The sequence below is a fragment of the Bombus vosnesenskii genome, unplaced genomic scaffold (assembly GCF_011952255.1).
Source record: "Bombus vosnesenskii isolate JDL3184/JDL3185 unplaced genomic scaffold, Bvos_JDL3184-5_v1.1 scf7180000015314, whole genome shotgun sequence".
In the NCBI taxonomy this organism is placed as follows: domain Eukaryota; kingdom Metazoa; phylum Arthropoda; class Insecta; order Hymenoptera; family Apidae; genus Bombus; species Bombus vosnesenskii.
In genome coordinates, this window is record NW_022883933.1 from 21231 (window position 1) to 39372 (window position 18142).

The 18142-nt window shown below is 35.9% G+C and overlaps 1 protein-coding gene across 1 annotated transcript; it reads left to right on the plus strand.

Moving 5' to 3' along the window:
* The first annotated feature begins 6385 nt into the window (after nucleotides 1-6385).
* LOC117241135 (unconventional myosin-XVIIIa-like) lies at nucleotides 6386-16195 on the plus strand. Its single transcript, XM_033507104.1, has 3 exons — nucleotides 6386-6390; nucleotides 9496-9499; nucleotides 15450-16195. Exon 3 carries the CDS (start codon nucleotides 15455-15457, stop codon nucleotides 16022-16024), a length of 570 nt encoding a protein of 189 aa, XP_033362995.1. The 5' UTR covers nucleotides 6386-6390; nucleotides 9496-9499; nucleotides 15450-15454; the 3' UTR covers nucleotides 16025-16195.
* The last annotated feature ends 1947 nt before the right edge of the window (nucleotides 16196-18142 follow it).

Genomic DNA, 18142 nt, shown 5'->3' on the forward strand with positions numbered 1-18142 from the left:
AGTATTTGTCCTATTTCTAATTTTAATCCGCGAACAAAGTCCGTTATCGAGTCTTTCAAGATTCTGTCGCTCACGGCGCGTCTGTTCATTTCCTCTGGGTATTCATTAGTAATGCTGTGCTGTAATTCATTGTAGGCTCGTCTAAACCGAGTAATATAGCTCTGTACGCCTTCACTAAACCCTTGTCTAGTGTCTCGTAATTGATCCTGGTTTTCACAGACCGAGGTTCGAGTCGCTAGGTTCTGTCGTAATGCTTGGTATAAGTGTGCGTATTCTGAAATGTGCACACTACGTATTGCCATAGCTGCTTTTCCCGAAATTCTCTCAGTCTTAATCATTCTTAGCAGTAAGTACTGTTCGCTGCACATTACCCTCATCTCTTCGACTTCTCTAACGAATTCTTCCACTCCTATATCATCTTCGCCGTTGAGTGATGATATACATCTTATTACATCTGTAGCTTTAAGCTCTGGTTGCGTAGAACGTTGGAGGAACGCTCTGCCCTTGGGTGATTGGGGTGGCTGAGTCATTGGAGGGGGTTCTCGGAAGACTGATTGATCCGTAGTGGTGGGGTTTATTTCATCTATAGTTATCAGGGAGCTGGCTTCTGATCCGTTTCTCATTTGCATGTTTGCTAACTTATCGCTTATTCGTGCGATCTCTGCTTCGAGTCGGTTAAATCGTTGCGTGGAACTCTCGCTCTCTTTCTGCCACGCGTCTATTATAGCTCTAACTGTTGGGTCTATCCCACTACTAGCTAAAGCGGCGTCGACCATTTCGGTATTACTTTCTTGTGGCGTTGCCATTGTTATACTACTTGTACTGTCTGTGCTATTTGACAAAAGAGTTCAGCGTTCGCTCACCTTGATCGTTTAGCCCGTAGGAAAGGTGCCGTTGCGGTGTTCCTTTGTCGAAACGTCAGAGGTGTCTGCTCTGTTGCAGTGGTCCGTTGATCCTCAATCTTCGAAGTTGACCGTAGCCCGAAATGCGTAATTTCGTTTTCTCGAAGCTGATGGATTCTGGCAGGATCGCCAAAATGTCACGTAATTTTTGGGTTGGTCGGTGAAAATAAAATATAGTTGAGTCGTAACACAACTATTTACTTGGTTTTAATCAACCTTTATTATGAATTCAGCAATCGCAATGTAACACGCACTGAATTAACATAAATCACAATTCACTCCAACCACGTTATGTAAGACTTAGTTACAACAATACATTAAGTACGCGACTTATAAGAGTAGAGACCGACATAGATATGTTGACTATTCTAAGGATACAGAATAAGTGAAGTTTTACTGACGATACTGTGTCTGAGGAAAGCTAGGGGTGGGTGTGTCTAAGGACACGGGACTATCGGATTTGTTGATGACAATTTTGGTTAAGGAAGTGAGGGCAGTAGACACCATCTCCGATTGGATAATAGGACGGTTGGTGGACCAGGAAGGGTTTTAGCCGCCCTCGCGAGAAAGTTGCCAACGGAACATACCAGATGTGGAGAAAACCAACTTTCTAAGCTAACGCGTGGTAGACAATAAACGTAAAGGGAAATTTAAGACAGGAAATACTCGCTTGGTCCGAAGGACCTTAACTATAAAAATGCCAAGGCCCCCCTGGTGGGCACTTAAGACTATTGAGGGTGCGCGCCAAGGATATGCAGACATCTGGGTGCCATCCTGTCCGTGGTGGGTGGCCTGGTCTCTGATATGAATTGACGTTACACATTCGTGGTTCGCAGCTCAGCCCAAAACATTTTTTAATGAGAAAATACGAAGGTCCCTCGGCAAATGGACAAAGTGTATACAGAAATTGAGTGATTATGTCAAAAAATGATGTATGTCTTTTTTGACAATTGCTTAAAATAAATTCTACACCGACAGAGCGGGTAACTTTTTACTCACCCTCGTAAGACACTTAAATTTCCAATCTATTATGATGAATAAAAGAGCTTATACTATTAAATCTAATTGTATTTTGTTGCATGAGAGTACACGTGTATGTGATGTACATTACCTTTATATCCCCTTGAACGCTTCAATATTGCGCATATATACTATATTTTGTACAGCTTCTATAAAATTTTGTATGTTTGTTTAGGCTGTTAATCTAGAGGCTGGAGTACAAAGAAGTGGCACAATGATGTGGGCTGATGACATTTATAATTATCAAGGAATCACCCCTACATTCGCTCAGGTATATATCGTTGACTATAATGTATTTAACATATATGATTGTTAGAATATTAATAATTAATTTTTAATTCTATCAGAATTTTAATGAAACTGTCCCTTGGGAAGGAAGAACTGATACCTTGATATCACGGTTTGTACATCCTATATATACGACAAATTTTAGAACATTATATAACGAAGAACCAGATCGTCGTGGCCATGTGATGTGAATAAAAGGACTTGAATTTGATGATATTTTTATAATGTTAGATAACATAACTAAGTATCTTCACAGTAAGATAGGATGACATGGTTTACATGATCTTAATGTTGTTCACTTGAGTGATGATATTATAAGGAAAAGTGTAATATCACAGGTAGGATGATTCATAATTTAGAACTACTAACTCATGTATGTATTAAAAATTAAAGAAATATATTAAATTTTATAGGATATTTATGTTTAGTAACCAGTAATTCAGAGATTGGTATTCATGGTTACTATAACGAGGCTGTAGAAACGCACCCTTTCTTCTTTGCAAATGGTCCTGTATTTATGTCTAAGCCGAAACTGGAACCTCTGAATAATTTAGATTTATTCTTGTTATTTTCTAAAATACTTATCTACAGTATACCATAAGGAATGATACCGTATCACACCTAATCAAGTGCCTTAAGAAACATCAACAGGATATCACAGTAATCCCTTATCGACTGATATGTAAGTAAAAGTTATGTGTCATTGTTATACACAGTTATGTGTTAGTGTTATACACAGTTATTTATCATTTTCTATTAATTCAGTTGTAGCCACTATAATATCTATGACACTGGTAGTAATTATAAGAACAATAATGATGTTCTATAAGAGGAAATGATGATTAGGAACAAAAACTTACAGGTAAGTCAAAGTATATGTTATTTGCCGTTTGAAAAGAAAGTTACTAACTTAGAATTTTTTGATAAATAATAATTGTGCAAAATATATTGGATTTCAAATTTGTCAAAAATTGAAATTTAAGAAGCATTGTAATAATATAACATTAATATTTTGATTTTTCAGGAGATATCATGCGGTGGATGGATAATATGTAAAAAATATTAAGCAGTACATGAATTTTCATATTGCGTAGAGATAACAAAATGAATTTTAAAAAATGTCGACATGGTAATAAGAAATAGCATCATGACAAAGAATATATAAACACAGTTTCATTTTTTATAAATAAAAATTTGTTGTTCCAGATTTTGAAATATAGTGAAACGTTTAATTAGTATCTTAATATCTTTAAATAATTATTATTTTAGAATCAATTGTAATTGTATCATACGTACTTTTGAATTCGTGCAAGAACATATGTTATTTTGAAGTAGTTATTATTAGGAAATTGTTAGACGCGAACAGTATGCGAAAAGTTAGTATGTAGTGTAATAATTATCAATCAAAACACAAGAATTAAATTGTTTAGGAAAAAATTTCCGGAATTTCTTATTTACATGATTATAAAGAAATCCATAATAAAAAGGAGCTGCTTTCTAATACTTCTCTTCCTTGTAATGCCTATGTTAATAATAACGAGGTTCGACTTTTTGTTTTTAGAGGGATACTGGAAAATTTGAAAGTACAGTACCATTGGGAAGAAAATCACGATATTGAAAACGATATTTGCAAGTAAATTTCCAAAAAATCTGTTTTCAAATTTTCGCTTTCTATTTCACATTAAAAGAAAGGGAGGGCTGCCTTCTTTTTCTGCAAGACAAAACAAACATTCTGAATCTCGTATCAATGAATGATGTCAATAAGTTATTTTTCTTTTCAGATTGAACAATATTCCAGATTTATTCATAATTTCATACTACGCGAAGAATAGACTTTCATAGGTATATAAAGGAAATATTAAGTATAGGAAAACTCTTTTTCGTTGTAGGTGACATATGCTTCACGGTTGAACGTATTTTTGAACACATATAAATGAAAAAGTACTCTTATGGAGAAAAAGAATTGATACCTTCGATTGACATTAGATAATGTATATAAACTTATGAACAATCACTATCAGTTTGTATTTTAGGTGAACACGCAGATTTGTTGGAGTTCTTATAAAATGTACTTCCTGTACGAACGTTTTATTCTTCCAAATTTTACGATACTATGTCTCATATAATAACTATATGGATTAAACGTAATATAAATGTGCCGAAAATAGACTCGAACGACATTAATTGTCTTTCTATTTATACCAATATCGGAAATACAAGTAAAGCTGGAGCAATAGTATGCAAGAATGGACTATTTATTATTTTAAACCAAATCATAGCATATTCAGAATGCACAGTATTATCATGAAATGTAAATGAATCAGTTATAAACGAACGATTTTACTGTAAAATCATTGCCTCCTTTTTTTCATCTGAAATATAGCAGCAATAAGTACATTCTTTTAATATATAATAAAACGAGATATCTTTATAAACTTACATATGTCATCACTGGTAACTGTTATCTCGTATGACACCAAATATACCGTTAGTATGGAATGATATTTTTATGAAGATATACTTTAATGATAGATTTTATGAATGAAACGTTATATAAGAAAAATTATCTCTTGTTATTCTATGAAGTGTAGTAGCTAATGAAGATTAATTTTACGAAGTATTAGAGCAAAAGAGAATTAAAAAATTAAAAAGATCTAAATAAGATTGTTCGTGTGGCTTAATTATCTCAATTCTGGTACACCACTTGTTACATTCTAACTAATTAGCGCTAAACAATAACTTGCAAATATTAAAGATATTAACATCTTAATATTAACACCTAAAGGCTTTCAGGAAATTTTATAATATTTGATTATTGTATATCTAGTCATTGATTGATAAAATTTCTTGTATAAGCATAGATCGAGGTTGACGTCATACGCAGATTGCATTACAGGTATCGTTTTAATTTATTTTATGGTTAGAATCATTTGAATATTATACGAATAATTATTTCCATTCGAACGATTAATAAATCACATACCTATAAAAGATATATTATGAAAAAGACGTGACGAAACAAACAAATATTGGAAATTCCGTTGTCATTAGATCAATTATTTTTGCAATGATTTTTATTTCCATGTAATTACATATGAAATGGGTAATTCATTAACATCTCCTCGAATCGAATATAATTCGTTACACTTCACAACGATTCAAATAATGGACGGGAAATATATAATAAGTTTCCTGTCCTTGCGTTAAAATAGTACTGTACAAATCAGATGATACAGGAAATACCCAAAAAACCCAATTACATCCACATTGCATGACAGCACACTTGCAATGGATTTTTGTGATTTCAATGTCACAGACAATGACACAACTAATCAGAACACGTTCGAGGCTATAGACATTGAAATTACCGCGTGTTTAATACGTTTAAAGCATAAATCTAAATTTCACGCGATTATTTCTTTGTACATTGTGAAACTCTTAAATTATCTTAATCGAATAAATAATCCTAATGTAATAAAACATCTTGAAATAGACCTAGATATCTGAAACAGAAACTCGAAGGATAAGAAATCCTAAAAGGTACTAATCCTAAAATAACAAACTCCTAAATAATAAACAAGTGATAAAACCTGTTATAAATAATAAACCTTACCTGGAATAATCAAATCCTAACTAATCGAAAATAAAATAAGGCAAGCAATTCTTAATCTTTCAAGTAATTTTTTCGAAAACACAGAAAGATAGAGAAATTAAAAAGACGCAGCACAAATTGCAGCACAATGAAAGTTTCAGAGCGATGAATACGATCGTATTAAACTAAATAATTTTCAAAAGTGATATTACACTGAAACGTATATCGATGATATTTGTCATTTCTACGATCTGTTTCGCTTGATCGTGCTTCTTTTCTGATGTAAATTCAATTTATAATACGAACTAAGTTTCCTTTATTATTATTAGTCCTGCGTCTTTTTAATTCGTCACTTCTTTTATTTCAGAACAATGACGGGCTCCAAGATGCTGTTCGGATGTTTGGCGTTAATTGCTTTTCTGCATCCATTAGTTCACGTTTGTACTTCGAGTAGTACAGCTCAAGGTTTGTACTTCGAGTTGTCTTTTTCCATGCACTTCAAATTCCAATACGATCTGGTCACGTGGCCTTCGTACAATTTCGAAATTTTATCTGTTTGGTAATCGTCAATGAAAAAAGAAGTTATGCGTGACCTCAACACATTGAAACAATTTTTATGATTTTTTATTTGCCGGTTGGTCAGCAAGTTAATGGAAAAATTTCACTTAACTATTCGCGTTAATTTCTTCGGTTTAACTTTTGGGAAATGCTTCGTTAGCTTCGGGAATATTCCAACGATTCGTTTTACGTACAAAATAAGCATGATAAATATTACATCACGGTAATGTAATATCGGAATATATTAAAGGTGTAATTTTGTCCGATTAATTATAATTTATTAATAATGGATTGAAAATACAGATATTAGTTAGACAGAGAAACGATGTTTGATTAACAGGAAAACTAAATGCAACGCTCGTATTTACAACAAATAACTTGACAACTATTTGGTAACTCTCTCTCTCTCTCTCTCTCTCTCACTAGCAACTCTAACACTCGACAACACTCGCAACTCAATTCTAACGACTCTATGCTTCGACGTCTCGATCAACTCTGATTCTCGCAACACGCACACTTTTCGATTCGCCTTGGATAGCGAAACCGTCCTTCTTCTAACGCGTTTTTAAAACGCGATGGCGCTATCACTTTCTAAAAGCGTCGTCTTTACATTTCCGATGGCCACGGGCACATCCGACTGCCAGATATACAATGTATTATAAGAGTATCATTACCATACTTTTCATGAAAAGAGCAATTTTTCTTGATAACTATACTCTGTAACATAGATTGAAGTCGCTGATTTGATCCCTCTGATATCGTTGTCTTATGAGAGTCTCGCCTGGTCTTGATTGGTTCTGTTGACTCTTATCGTTGTGAAAAATCGACCTTTTTTGTATAGAGAATTATTTTGTGGTAGAATATAATGTTGTAATATTTGTGGTCTTTACTTTACTAATTTTGTCACTGAGCCGCTCTTTGGTTCGTTGAGCGATTCATATTCCGCATATATTCAGTACTTGCTTCGCTTGGTACTTTTATAATTTTCGCAGTTACAATAAAAAATTTAATTCTTAACAGATTAAAGATTTAACCTCTTGCTTTATAGTGTACAATAATTTTTTTTTTTTTGTATAGGTTATGTGATCCATAGTTTGAGTAAGTAGTACATATATATATATTTACGTGACAAGCTTTCATTTCAATCTATATTTAAGATTAATATTTTATCAGTTTCTGTTCGTAACAACATCGAAGTAGTCAATAAGTTTGAAGAGTATAATTAAGGAAGTTATGAAGCAAGAGGTTAAGAACAAATTCTGAAAGAGGTTATGTACAACTCAGTAGAACTGCTTTACATTACTTTGCGAATTACTTTTCAAGCATAAAAATAGTTTAACAGCCACTTATAGTTACTTCCTTACCATTACATTCATTAAATTCGTTTGATTTCGTAAACAAAATAACCACGCTGACCAGTCTCTTATTTAAAATACAATTATTTTGTCATATATCCAACAGTTTACTTTCTCTTCGTAAATATTATTAATAATTTTATCAATTTCGTATCCTTCCATCCTTCGTATAAGTGACAATGAATCAGAAGAGTTTCATAGCAATATTGAACAACATACAGTCAACTACAACACCATTAGATACATTCACCATACAGTCAACTACGACACCATTAGATAACAGCAATACAATAGATTATAATTTTCTACGTGTCATTGATTCATCATCATCATTTTCCATTTTTTTAGCATATGTAAAAACCATCCAATTTAAAATGTTTAAATAACAATAGCCTATACAATATAATTTTATGTAAAAAAATTGATTATACCGTGCTTTAAAACCGTGCTTTAAAATCGATATTCGCTGAAACAATACATCGCTCTGCGCTTCCAATTTGTTTTCGCACGAAGAATCAGTCCACTCATTGTTACCGTCACCATCTCTACCGTAATCTATATTACTCGAATAAATTCTATATCTTGATTGGAAAATCACATATTTTAACGAACTTCCTTATTTTTTGTTTTTTATGACTTTAATTGGCAATTTCCATAATGTTCTATAACTTGACAATAGACTGATAATATTTCAGGATATATATACATACATCATGTTTTTGAGGATTCTGTAGTAAAATAATTATAGGAAAAACAAACTATTTAAGAAAAAATTACCACCTTCGAGTAATAAATTATAGAAGGTTACCAATGTAATTTAAAACTTAAAAATAATCTATTACACGTAACAAAGAAAAAGATTTCTTCGCAAACGGTAACTCGAAAATTACAGCCATTGCTGTAGAAACATAGTTTTACTGGAAGAAGAATTTCGCTAGAAACTCTCGACGATGTCACATCAAGCGAAAATTCAATAAAGCGATTACTAACCATACTACCAGCGGCAATCGTGTTACGGCAATTCGTAAATAAGTTAGTCTTCTATTTGCAGAAACGTCTCTGGCAATATCGTCACACTCTTGATTACGTCGGCGCTATCAAATGGTCTTTGGAAGAAAGTTTTCCATTATCTACTTTTGCCCATGGCGTCGTTCCAACAAATGAATTCGAGTTCTGAATCGCTTTGTCTCGTATTACGACCTTATAACGGTGTTTCTTTAAACTTTAAACGATCGTAATAAATGTATTTACGGACGATGACTGATATCTGGTCTGTCTTAAAGTTTCAACTAATTAGTGCCCCGTTACTTTGGACGTTATGAAATGTTGTATAACCAAAGACTTATCTTCTCTTTTGGTAGTTGCATAAGAGAAGACTGAGCCATTGAAACGCTCGAATAGATTAGCTGATTCGCTTAACGTATTTTTACTTCCGACGAGCTAAACACAAGAGCAGAAAGCACATAAGGAATAATACAGAAACGTCAAACGTATACAGAAATATATTTCGTAAAAGCATTAGTACGTAACATGTCTTTATAATTCTATTTATGTATAGTAAAATGGCTTGTATCCATTTTCATGAATTATAACTGACATTTCAAAGCATTCATGTAGATATGTAACTCTCGTTAATTAATAATTTAACAATGCGTCATGAAACGTATCATTTTCGTTTCTTTCTTTGTTTCGTTATACACAGGAACGAATTTGTAAATAAAGATGTATAATCAACGATAACATATGACAGCGAGTATAATAACTGTCAGCAAAGGAAGAGGTCGGTAAAATGATTGTGGTTGATTTCAGTGTATCGGTAAATAAGCTTTGACAGACGTTGCCGGGGGACTCGGTGTCGGTGAAACCGCGTCGATGAAATGATTGTCAGTAATTTAAAGATAACCCAATTTATTGATCTGTCTCCCCTTCATGGCGTTGTACGTCTCTCTATAAAACATATTCTACCTCGGAGGGCTGAAAAATTTAACTTGGTCTCACTGGACTGGACTGTAAGTAAGAAAATTGAAATGCAAAATCCACGTGTGAGCGCAACGGTTTAGATGGAAATTTCGATAGGACAATTATGTATATTAGTCTGAAAGAAAGCTCGTGGCTTCGCACGCAACACGTAATTTCCCTCGCTGAAATAATCCTATTACAACGATACGATTTAAAATTTTCCTTAACAGACCTCGCAATGTAATTCTTCATCTACAATTTTTTATTCGGCCTGAAACAAGAGACTTTCGAAGCCTTATAGAGTCTCGCGAATCTAAAAGTCAGGTTTCAACGTATTTTCGCGTCTTATTCTATAATACTGAAGACATTAAAGGTGTTAACGATTATTGTCTCACTATGTACGTACATCAAACGAGTACTTACGTAAGAGACGAATGGAAATGGAAACAGCCGAGAATAATTGAAGATAATTTGAATACGTTCCAGGCTATAATACAATTTCTCGTGAACCGTAATTGATTCGCAGAAGGGAATTGCTGCTTCTCACGACTAGCAAAGTGTTTCGCAAAAAAAAAAAAAAAGAAAAGAAAAATGGTATCGGAAGGATAGAAAAAAAGCGGTGGCCTACATCAAGCAATCTTCATGCCGATAATGCATTTATTATTCAGTTCGTTCATTTTCTATCGCGTAACAGACACTGGGATAACTGACAGAACGAGCGTATAAATCTTGCATCTCTCAACCTGACTTCTCCCGATGGAAAAATATTTACTGGTCTGAAATCGTGCATCGCTAATTAGTAAAAAAGTAATAAGCAAGAAAGCAATTATACTGCCGGATTGGTATTTCTATTTTATTGGAGATTAATTAACCTGAGTAAACCAACAAAAACTTATCGAAAATCAATCGAAATTAAATCACCTTTTCAAACAGGCTATAAATAGCCAACTAATATTTGCAGTAATAAACTTCACTTTCGAATAAAGTATACGCTCTATAAATTGTAAATTGATAATTTCGTTATTATATCATTTTTCTTAGTCTAAACTGAATTCAGTGAAAAGAGCTTTCAATTGAATTACACACCTCATTAGTTTATGAATTATATTCGTTACCATACGTACAAAAGAAGGTTGACTGGTTTAAAAATTCAAAGGGTAGAACCTCCAAGCTCACGATTGGAAACAGATTCAGTTCAATGGTTTAATTTGCCATTTAATTGAATTCTCTGGCAATTTCAGCGAACTGTGGGCTTTAGAAGTGTCCAGCATTCAAAGGCAAGACCTCCTCCATCTTTCTCTTTCTTTCAGTTCCAACCTCAAGTAATTGACCTGTTAATTCGACGCTATATTTACATGCTCGCAAGGCATTCAGACGACTTCATTGCGTTAAATTCGCAATTTAGCAAACACGAATGTCTCAATCAATTTGTAGTTCGAAACAAATAAAAGATAATCAATTTTTCAAAATAACAATCGATATGTTCAATGCATTTGTCGATGCATTTGATCGTTATGTTCATTTAGCATTTTTATAATAAAAGCGTAGAACACATGTACATACACATAATATTCCATGAAATGATTTATACAGACTATGAGTCTCGTTTTATCATATTATAAAAGAATGAATTTTTCCCAATAAATGTAACTTCATACAAAATCTCGTTTAAAAAATTCAGTTTTTATTCTCATCAAATTAATTTAATATCGGAATATGTCATTTTAGTCGTTATAAAAATTTTATGTCAAAAAGCGTTCACAGATACATATATAAATAAATGTCCAATCCTATGCATTTATTTAAGCTGAAATCTGAACTTAAATATTTATTAACAATATTCTGACGAATATGTAATGAAAGATAAAAGCAGCTTTATTTTTTTTATAGGATGGCTCATGTTTTTTATTCATTTTATGTTTTTCGTTGTCAGCGCGTAACTACCTATCAGCCGCATGAATGCCAGGTTTTACTACTCAGAAGCGAAGAAGCACAGATGCAAATATACGTTACCTTGCATGGAAAGAAGTTAGATACATATAAAAGTCATAACGTAGCTATTTACACATGGGGAATATTTATTTTTGTATGAAATATTTTTGCTTCTGAATTCTCATTATAAATGTACGTCCATTTCCTACGTTAATGTACGTCTCTGCTTTGAAAACCTTCATTTAAATATAACGGTTAACAAAATATTATTAGAGAAATATTAAAACGAGACGCTAAAAGAACATTTTAATAAAGTACAAATGATTATTTGTTCTTTGTTAAATTGCACTGCTGTAACTCTAATTTTATTAAATTCAAAATGAGTCATTTATAAACTGAACCGGAATATAAAATTTTATTCCGCAAAAATCATAAAGTTGAAAGTTAGGAACGAATAACAAATGAATAACCTAGTTTCATTAAAAGGCACGTGGTTAAGGTACGCCAATCCGCGTAATAACTTTGACACTCCAATTATTATAAAATATGTATCCTTAAGGGATTTTTTTGCGCGAATGCAAAATACTTTTCATACGTGCAACTGAATAAATGGGACGTGATTTTCAATATTTCTTTTTCTAGAATTTATAACAAAGTAACTTTTTCACAAATGTTTTCGCTAACATTTTTACAACGTAAATGTCTTCTTTTGTAATTAATAATTTCAACATTTCTCTGAACAGTTTCGTTGCGATAAAAAAAATATACAAAGCTTATGACGTGCTTGTTTAAAAATATTTATACGGAACAAGACTTTGAATTTGTCAGACCAATCGTTCTAACGAACGAATAAATTAAACGACTCGTAACAAAAAATTATTCCTGTCCATGTTTCTCTTTGTAAAAGTAATTCAAGGCAAGTTAGATGAATCGCTGTGTACCCTATTCGCGTAGCATGTGCTTTAACGACCAGCGTGCAAGCGTTAACGGTGTGCTTTAGTTTCTCTCTGGTTGTGTTAAGTGTTTAAGTAATGAGCATATACTCACTACGGGTGGTTTGCATGAGATCACCTGGCACCACTTCGGCTTCGAATGATAGCAGATGCAGAGACTGCAAACCGCAGGTCCCGGCACAAGCATAAGACCATGTCGAATGGTTTCTCCTTGAAAGTCAGTACAGTTGTCGTCTATAGCATCTGAAGACGATTCTCAGCTTGAATATCTTTGCCATTCGACGGTCGTACGCGCAGTTACGTTAACCGTTTCAACGCCACTCAGCGTGATCATGCTGTACGCGTAGTGTGGTGAACTGTGTCGCGATGTTTGGTTACGATTGTCAATTCACAACGCGCTCGGTTCCGAACGTAGCTTGTCACTAGTCTATCAGAGTTTCCTCTCGTAATTACTTTTCTTTCAAATAATCGTAAACCAAATAAAGAAAAAACTAATGTATAAATTACCTCTTGAATTGGAAAACCAATTACAGAACGTCACACAAACAAAAGGTAAAGCACGAATATTTGGCAACCTTTTGACTCTTTAGTGTAACGTTTCTGATATAGCTGATGAAGTGAAGCGTGAACGCGTTGAACGGTATGTTTCGACAATCCGATACGGATTTTTAAAACATCCCTGATACTGAAACGGCTAATAGCGTTACGAAAACGATCGTGCCAGGAAATTTTTGTTCGGATCCGCAACGGATCCGCATTGCGGCTGCCACAATGCTTCTACGTAGCATTGATGCTTCATCGATGAAGCACGATTGAAATTGGATATTCGATTTCTTACTGGGGAGAGAGTTTTTATATCGTGTTTACTGTTTCACTTCGCAAGTGTGCTTTACAGTATACGTTAGAACTTGAAATCGAGCTATTTGAGTTAAAGTCGCCTGAAGCTTGAAATGACGTTTAAAGGATATAAGAATAATAGAAGGCTAAAATTCAAAAGTGTATATACGTACATATACATTTCAATAAAAATAGCAGATAATCTCAAGTAAAAAAAGTAGATTCGCGCTAGTAAAATAGTTTCAAAATACTTGTGAAAAGTCAAACGACTTGACTAATTAAAAATGGATGTAAGAGCTTAAAGGACAAAGGCTTATAAGAGTATCAATTAAGTAACAAATTCACAGTGACAAAGAGGTTTCCAGTCGATCGAATTCAAATAAATCGGCTAATTTGAACGAAACTTTAGATGCACGAGAAGCGACACTCGTCCTCAAGGACTACGAAAGTTCTACTGGGATGAATGAAAACTTTTGTCTGACCCGGTGTGTATACACAAGATGCGCGAATCTCGAGTACAGCTTGCATTAATTAAAGTAATTGGTTGGTTTGATCAAATTAATCGGTTTAAGCAAATCACTTTGAGTCTAATTACCGGATGTCATCGATGCTACGTTGAAATGGCGAACACCATCCAAGTAATTGATGTCCTCTGTAATTATTTGTTAATCATGCGCGGAATCAGAACGATTCGACCTCGTTCCAAAGCAAATCGTTACTAGAGTAGAGACGGGAATTAATAATTCGTGTCAATTGTTCGATCGTGTTCACAAATTCAAATGCGGTTGAGTGGCGGAAACCATTTATAACACGTCCCATACAGCGTAGATCGCACACACGTCTTAGGATGTATTTTTGGTACTTATATATACTCAATATATATTCTTACTCTATATATACTGTAATATCGTAGAACGACGAACGATTGTCGGGTGAAGAGGATTTGACGCTGGAGGAGCTGAGGAGTAAGCTCGCACAGATGAATCCGCCTATATCCGGTGCGAGATCTGTGCTGGTTGCCAGGTCGAACAGAGCGTGCAAACCTGGTCGATCTACTCCTAAGGGTTCGAAGCGCGGCGAAGATCAGAGCTAATTGAGTCGTCGAAGAGTAGAGTCGTGAGAATTGATAGAGTTGTTAGAGAGAGAGTGTGTGTGTGTTAGATTCGTTGTGACGAGAGTGATCAAATAACTGTAAAGTTATTTGATATAGATACGAGTATTGCATTTAGTTTCCGTTAAATATCGTTCTCTGTCCAATTTATATTTGTATATTCAATTTAATATTAATAAATTGTAAGTAATCGAAAAAAAATTTCTATCCTTATTTTCCGATATTACAAGTGGGGGCTCAGCCGGGGTTGAATAGGACAGAAAACGACACGATTTAACGGAGCTATTTGTGCGGGAGTAGAAAAAGAATAGAATAAAATGGCGAACGTTGAAGATGTTGTGTAAAATTAAGGTAAAAATAAGGAACTTGTTAATTTCCGAAAAGGAGATTAAGTTCTTTTTATTTTTTACTCAATTTATACAATTTTTTCGGTTCGCGATGATACACTTTCGATACTTGGATTAGTTAAGAATTTTTTTATTAGATTGACTGGATGATTTTGAAGGGAGCATTTATATTCTTCCATTCGTTGGAGTGGGAGAAGGTTTTGTTTATACTTAGCGTAAAATTCGGAGAACGGCTGGAGTGATCGAATGCCACTCAGGCGGCTGAGAACGGGTGCTGACCGGACGGTCACATGCGATGAGGCGTTCGGAATTTCGGTTTGTTATATACAGTTGCTCGAATTTCGTCTGTGACAAAGACCTCGAGAAGCTGAGGACGAAAGAGCTGAGAGCGCGTCTCGCTAGCTTGGGGTTGAAGGTAACGGGAAGAAAACCCGAACTACGCGCGCGGCTACAGGCGGCCCTAGAAGGAGACGATGTATCGTCGGAAGAAGAGAGCTCCGACGAAAGTGAAGGCGAGGACGACAAACAAGGCGCGCGAGAATACAGGAGAGGCACGCGAGCGGTGAATCAGGACCGCGATGAGTATCGCCAGAAGGTTCGATGTTGAGTCTTAAAGACGTGGAAGACTCATTAGAGAAATTCAGCGGGGATGATCTGCTGAGTGTAAATCAGTGGGTGAAAGACTTCGAGGAAATGGCAGAAGTGTGTGGTTGGTCAGACGCCCACGTGGTGACCTATGCTAAGAAATTACTCGCAGGCTCCGCTCAGGCCTTCGTACGACAAGAGCGATGCGCGAAGTTCTGGGCAAAGCTAAAGAGAGCGTTGAGGAATGAATTTGAAAATGTAGTAAGTGCCCAGCAACATGAGGATGATCTTGAGCAACTGGTTGGATTTAAGAAGCAATTGGAGAAGAAATTAGCTGATGCTTACGAAGAGGTCGAGGAACAACGTCAGGTTGTTGGACAATGGAAACGACGCGTGCAAAGTCTGAATGGCGAGATGCACGACTTGAGACTACTGTTGGAAGAACAAACAGCTAGGAATAATCTTCTGGAAAAGAAACAGCGCAAATTTGATTCAGAAACTCAGAATCTAATGAACGATCTGCGGCAAGAGAAAGCGCAACGTAAAAGATTAGCTAGAGAAAAAGAAATCGCGATCGCGGAGTAGTTTACCATAGAACAGAACCTTAGTGACGCAAGATTGGAAATCGAATTGAAGGAAAAAAGATTGCGGACATTGGGCCAAGAGCTTGAGGAGTTAACATTTGGTAGCAAAACGGAGGAGGAAGTAGCACAGCTGAAGAACCAGTTAGAAGATGCAGAATGCGCTAGAGCAGTTGCAGTGAAACAGGCAAGCGAAAGAGGCACTGGAGCAAGAACTGAATGAGACGCAGGCTTCGTTGCAGGAAGCACTGCGGCAACGTTTCGAAACAGAAGATCGTGTTAATGTAGCTAGTCGCGAACGAACTGAGCTACTGTCGCAATTGGAAGAAAATAAAGAAGAGTTGGCAGAAGTTTTGAAGAAGTATCGGGCAGCTGCGCAGCAAGTGTCGGAGGAACGGAGAATAGTGGCAAGATACGTGGTGATTGGTAAAGTGGACCACGAGATGGTGTCCTCGTCGGATTCTTGCGGCCAGCAGGAGGACTTAGCGAACATCACGAGGAGGAAGAATCTGGCTAAACAACAGCAACAGGATGTTGTTGATGATATTTGCGAATTTACTGAGAAGGATAGCGTTGCGGGTGTGAGGGTTGTTTCAAGTTTTCGGATAGACTCGAAGAGAGTGAATGCAAGGCGAACGAAAAGACAAGGGAAGTCGCACGTGCGGAATCCCTCCAATAATATCGATACGAAGATTCGATATACAGAGGATGTGGATGACGAGGACGACGATGGGATTGTCGAGGACACGATGAACGTGAAGACCTTCGAAAAAGAAGAGATCATAGTCTCGGTAGATGGTAAGTTGTTAGCGTCTTCCATGTACGAACCGAGCCTACGAAAATGTCACGACGCTGCCACGACGATCAAAGCCCCTGACAAGAGTGAAACGTGTAAACAAACAACGGAAAGGAAGATAGAGGAAGAGCGAAAGAAGAGCAATAGCATCGAGGGCGAACAGGCCGTGGTGTTTCAAGAGGAACGAGATCAGTTGCGTACAGACGCAAAGAGACGGATCGAAGAGATCCAAGCCCGAGACAAGTGGACGTATAACAAGAGACGCAAGAAGGCGACAGCATACAGGACGGGAGATCTAGTGGCGATCGAGAGGATGCAGAAGGGTCCCGGGCTAAAGCTGCATCCGAAGTTTCTTGGACCGTATCGGGTGATAAAAGTCCTGCGAAATGACCGATACATAGTGCAGCGAGAGGGGGAGCGGGAAGGGCCACGTACAACTTCCACGGCAGCCGATCACATGAAATGGTGGAATGCTGACGATAGTGATGTAAGTGCGAGCGGCGCTGATGAGCACATCTGAGGGCAGATGTGATTGTCAGGAAAGGCCGATTGTAATATCGTAGAATAGCTTTGATTGGAGATCGGCTGAAATTAGAAAACACCGTGTACGTCGTCTTTCGTGGTTTGTTTACATCCAAGAGCGCCTAGTAACAGCGACGCGAGAAAGGATAAGCAGCGTCAAAACAGAGGTACGGTTTCATATTTCAAGGAGTGGCAATCGAGAGGCCAGAGTATGTGAGCCGAAAAGTGTGCGTGTGTGTGTGTGAGAGAGGACGAGAGCAAGAGCGAGCACGACCGGGCAGGAGTGTATTGGCGAAGATCAAAGCTAATTGAGTCGTCGAAGAGTAGAGTCGTGAGAATTGATAGAGTTGTTAGAGAGAGAGAGTGTGTGTGTTAGATTCGTTGTGACGAGAGTGATCAAATAACTGTAAAGTTATTTGATATAGATACGAGTATTGCATTTAGTTTCCGTTAAATATCGTTCTCTGTCCAATTTATATTTGTATATTCAATTTAATATTAATAAATTGTAAGTAATCGAAAAAAAATTTCTATCCTTATTTTCCGATATTACATATACTTATATGTACTCTATATATATTCTCTATCTTAGATATATCATAAAATATTTCGTGAAATCGCGTATTCGTGTCTAACGTCAGGGATTCTCTTTCCATAAGTCTGCGTTTTCTATATTATCTTTCTTCCTTATCAGTAGGCATTCTCACAATTTGTGATTAATACTGCTCGTACAGGAATGTTAGGTTTTTGACGTTGTAAAATTTCACGTGAAATAATAATGCCTATATATTGACTAATTTATCA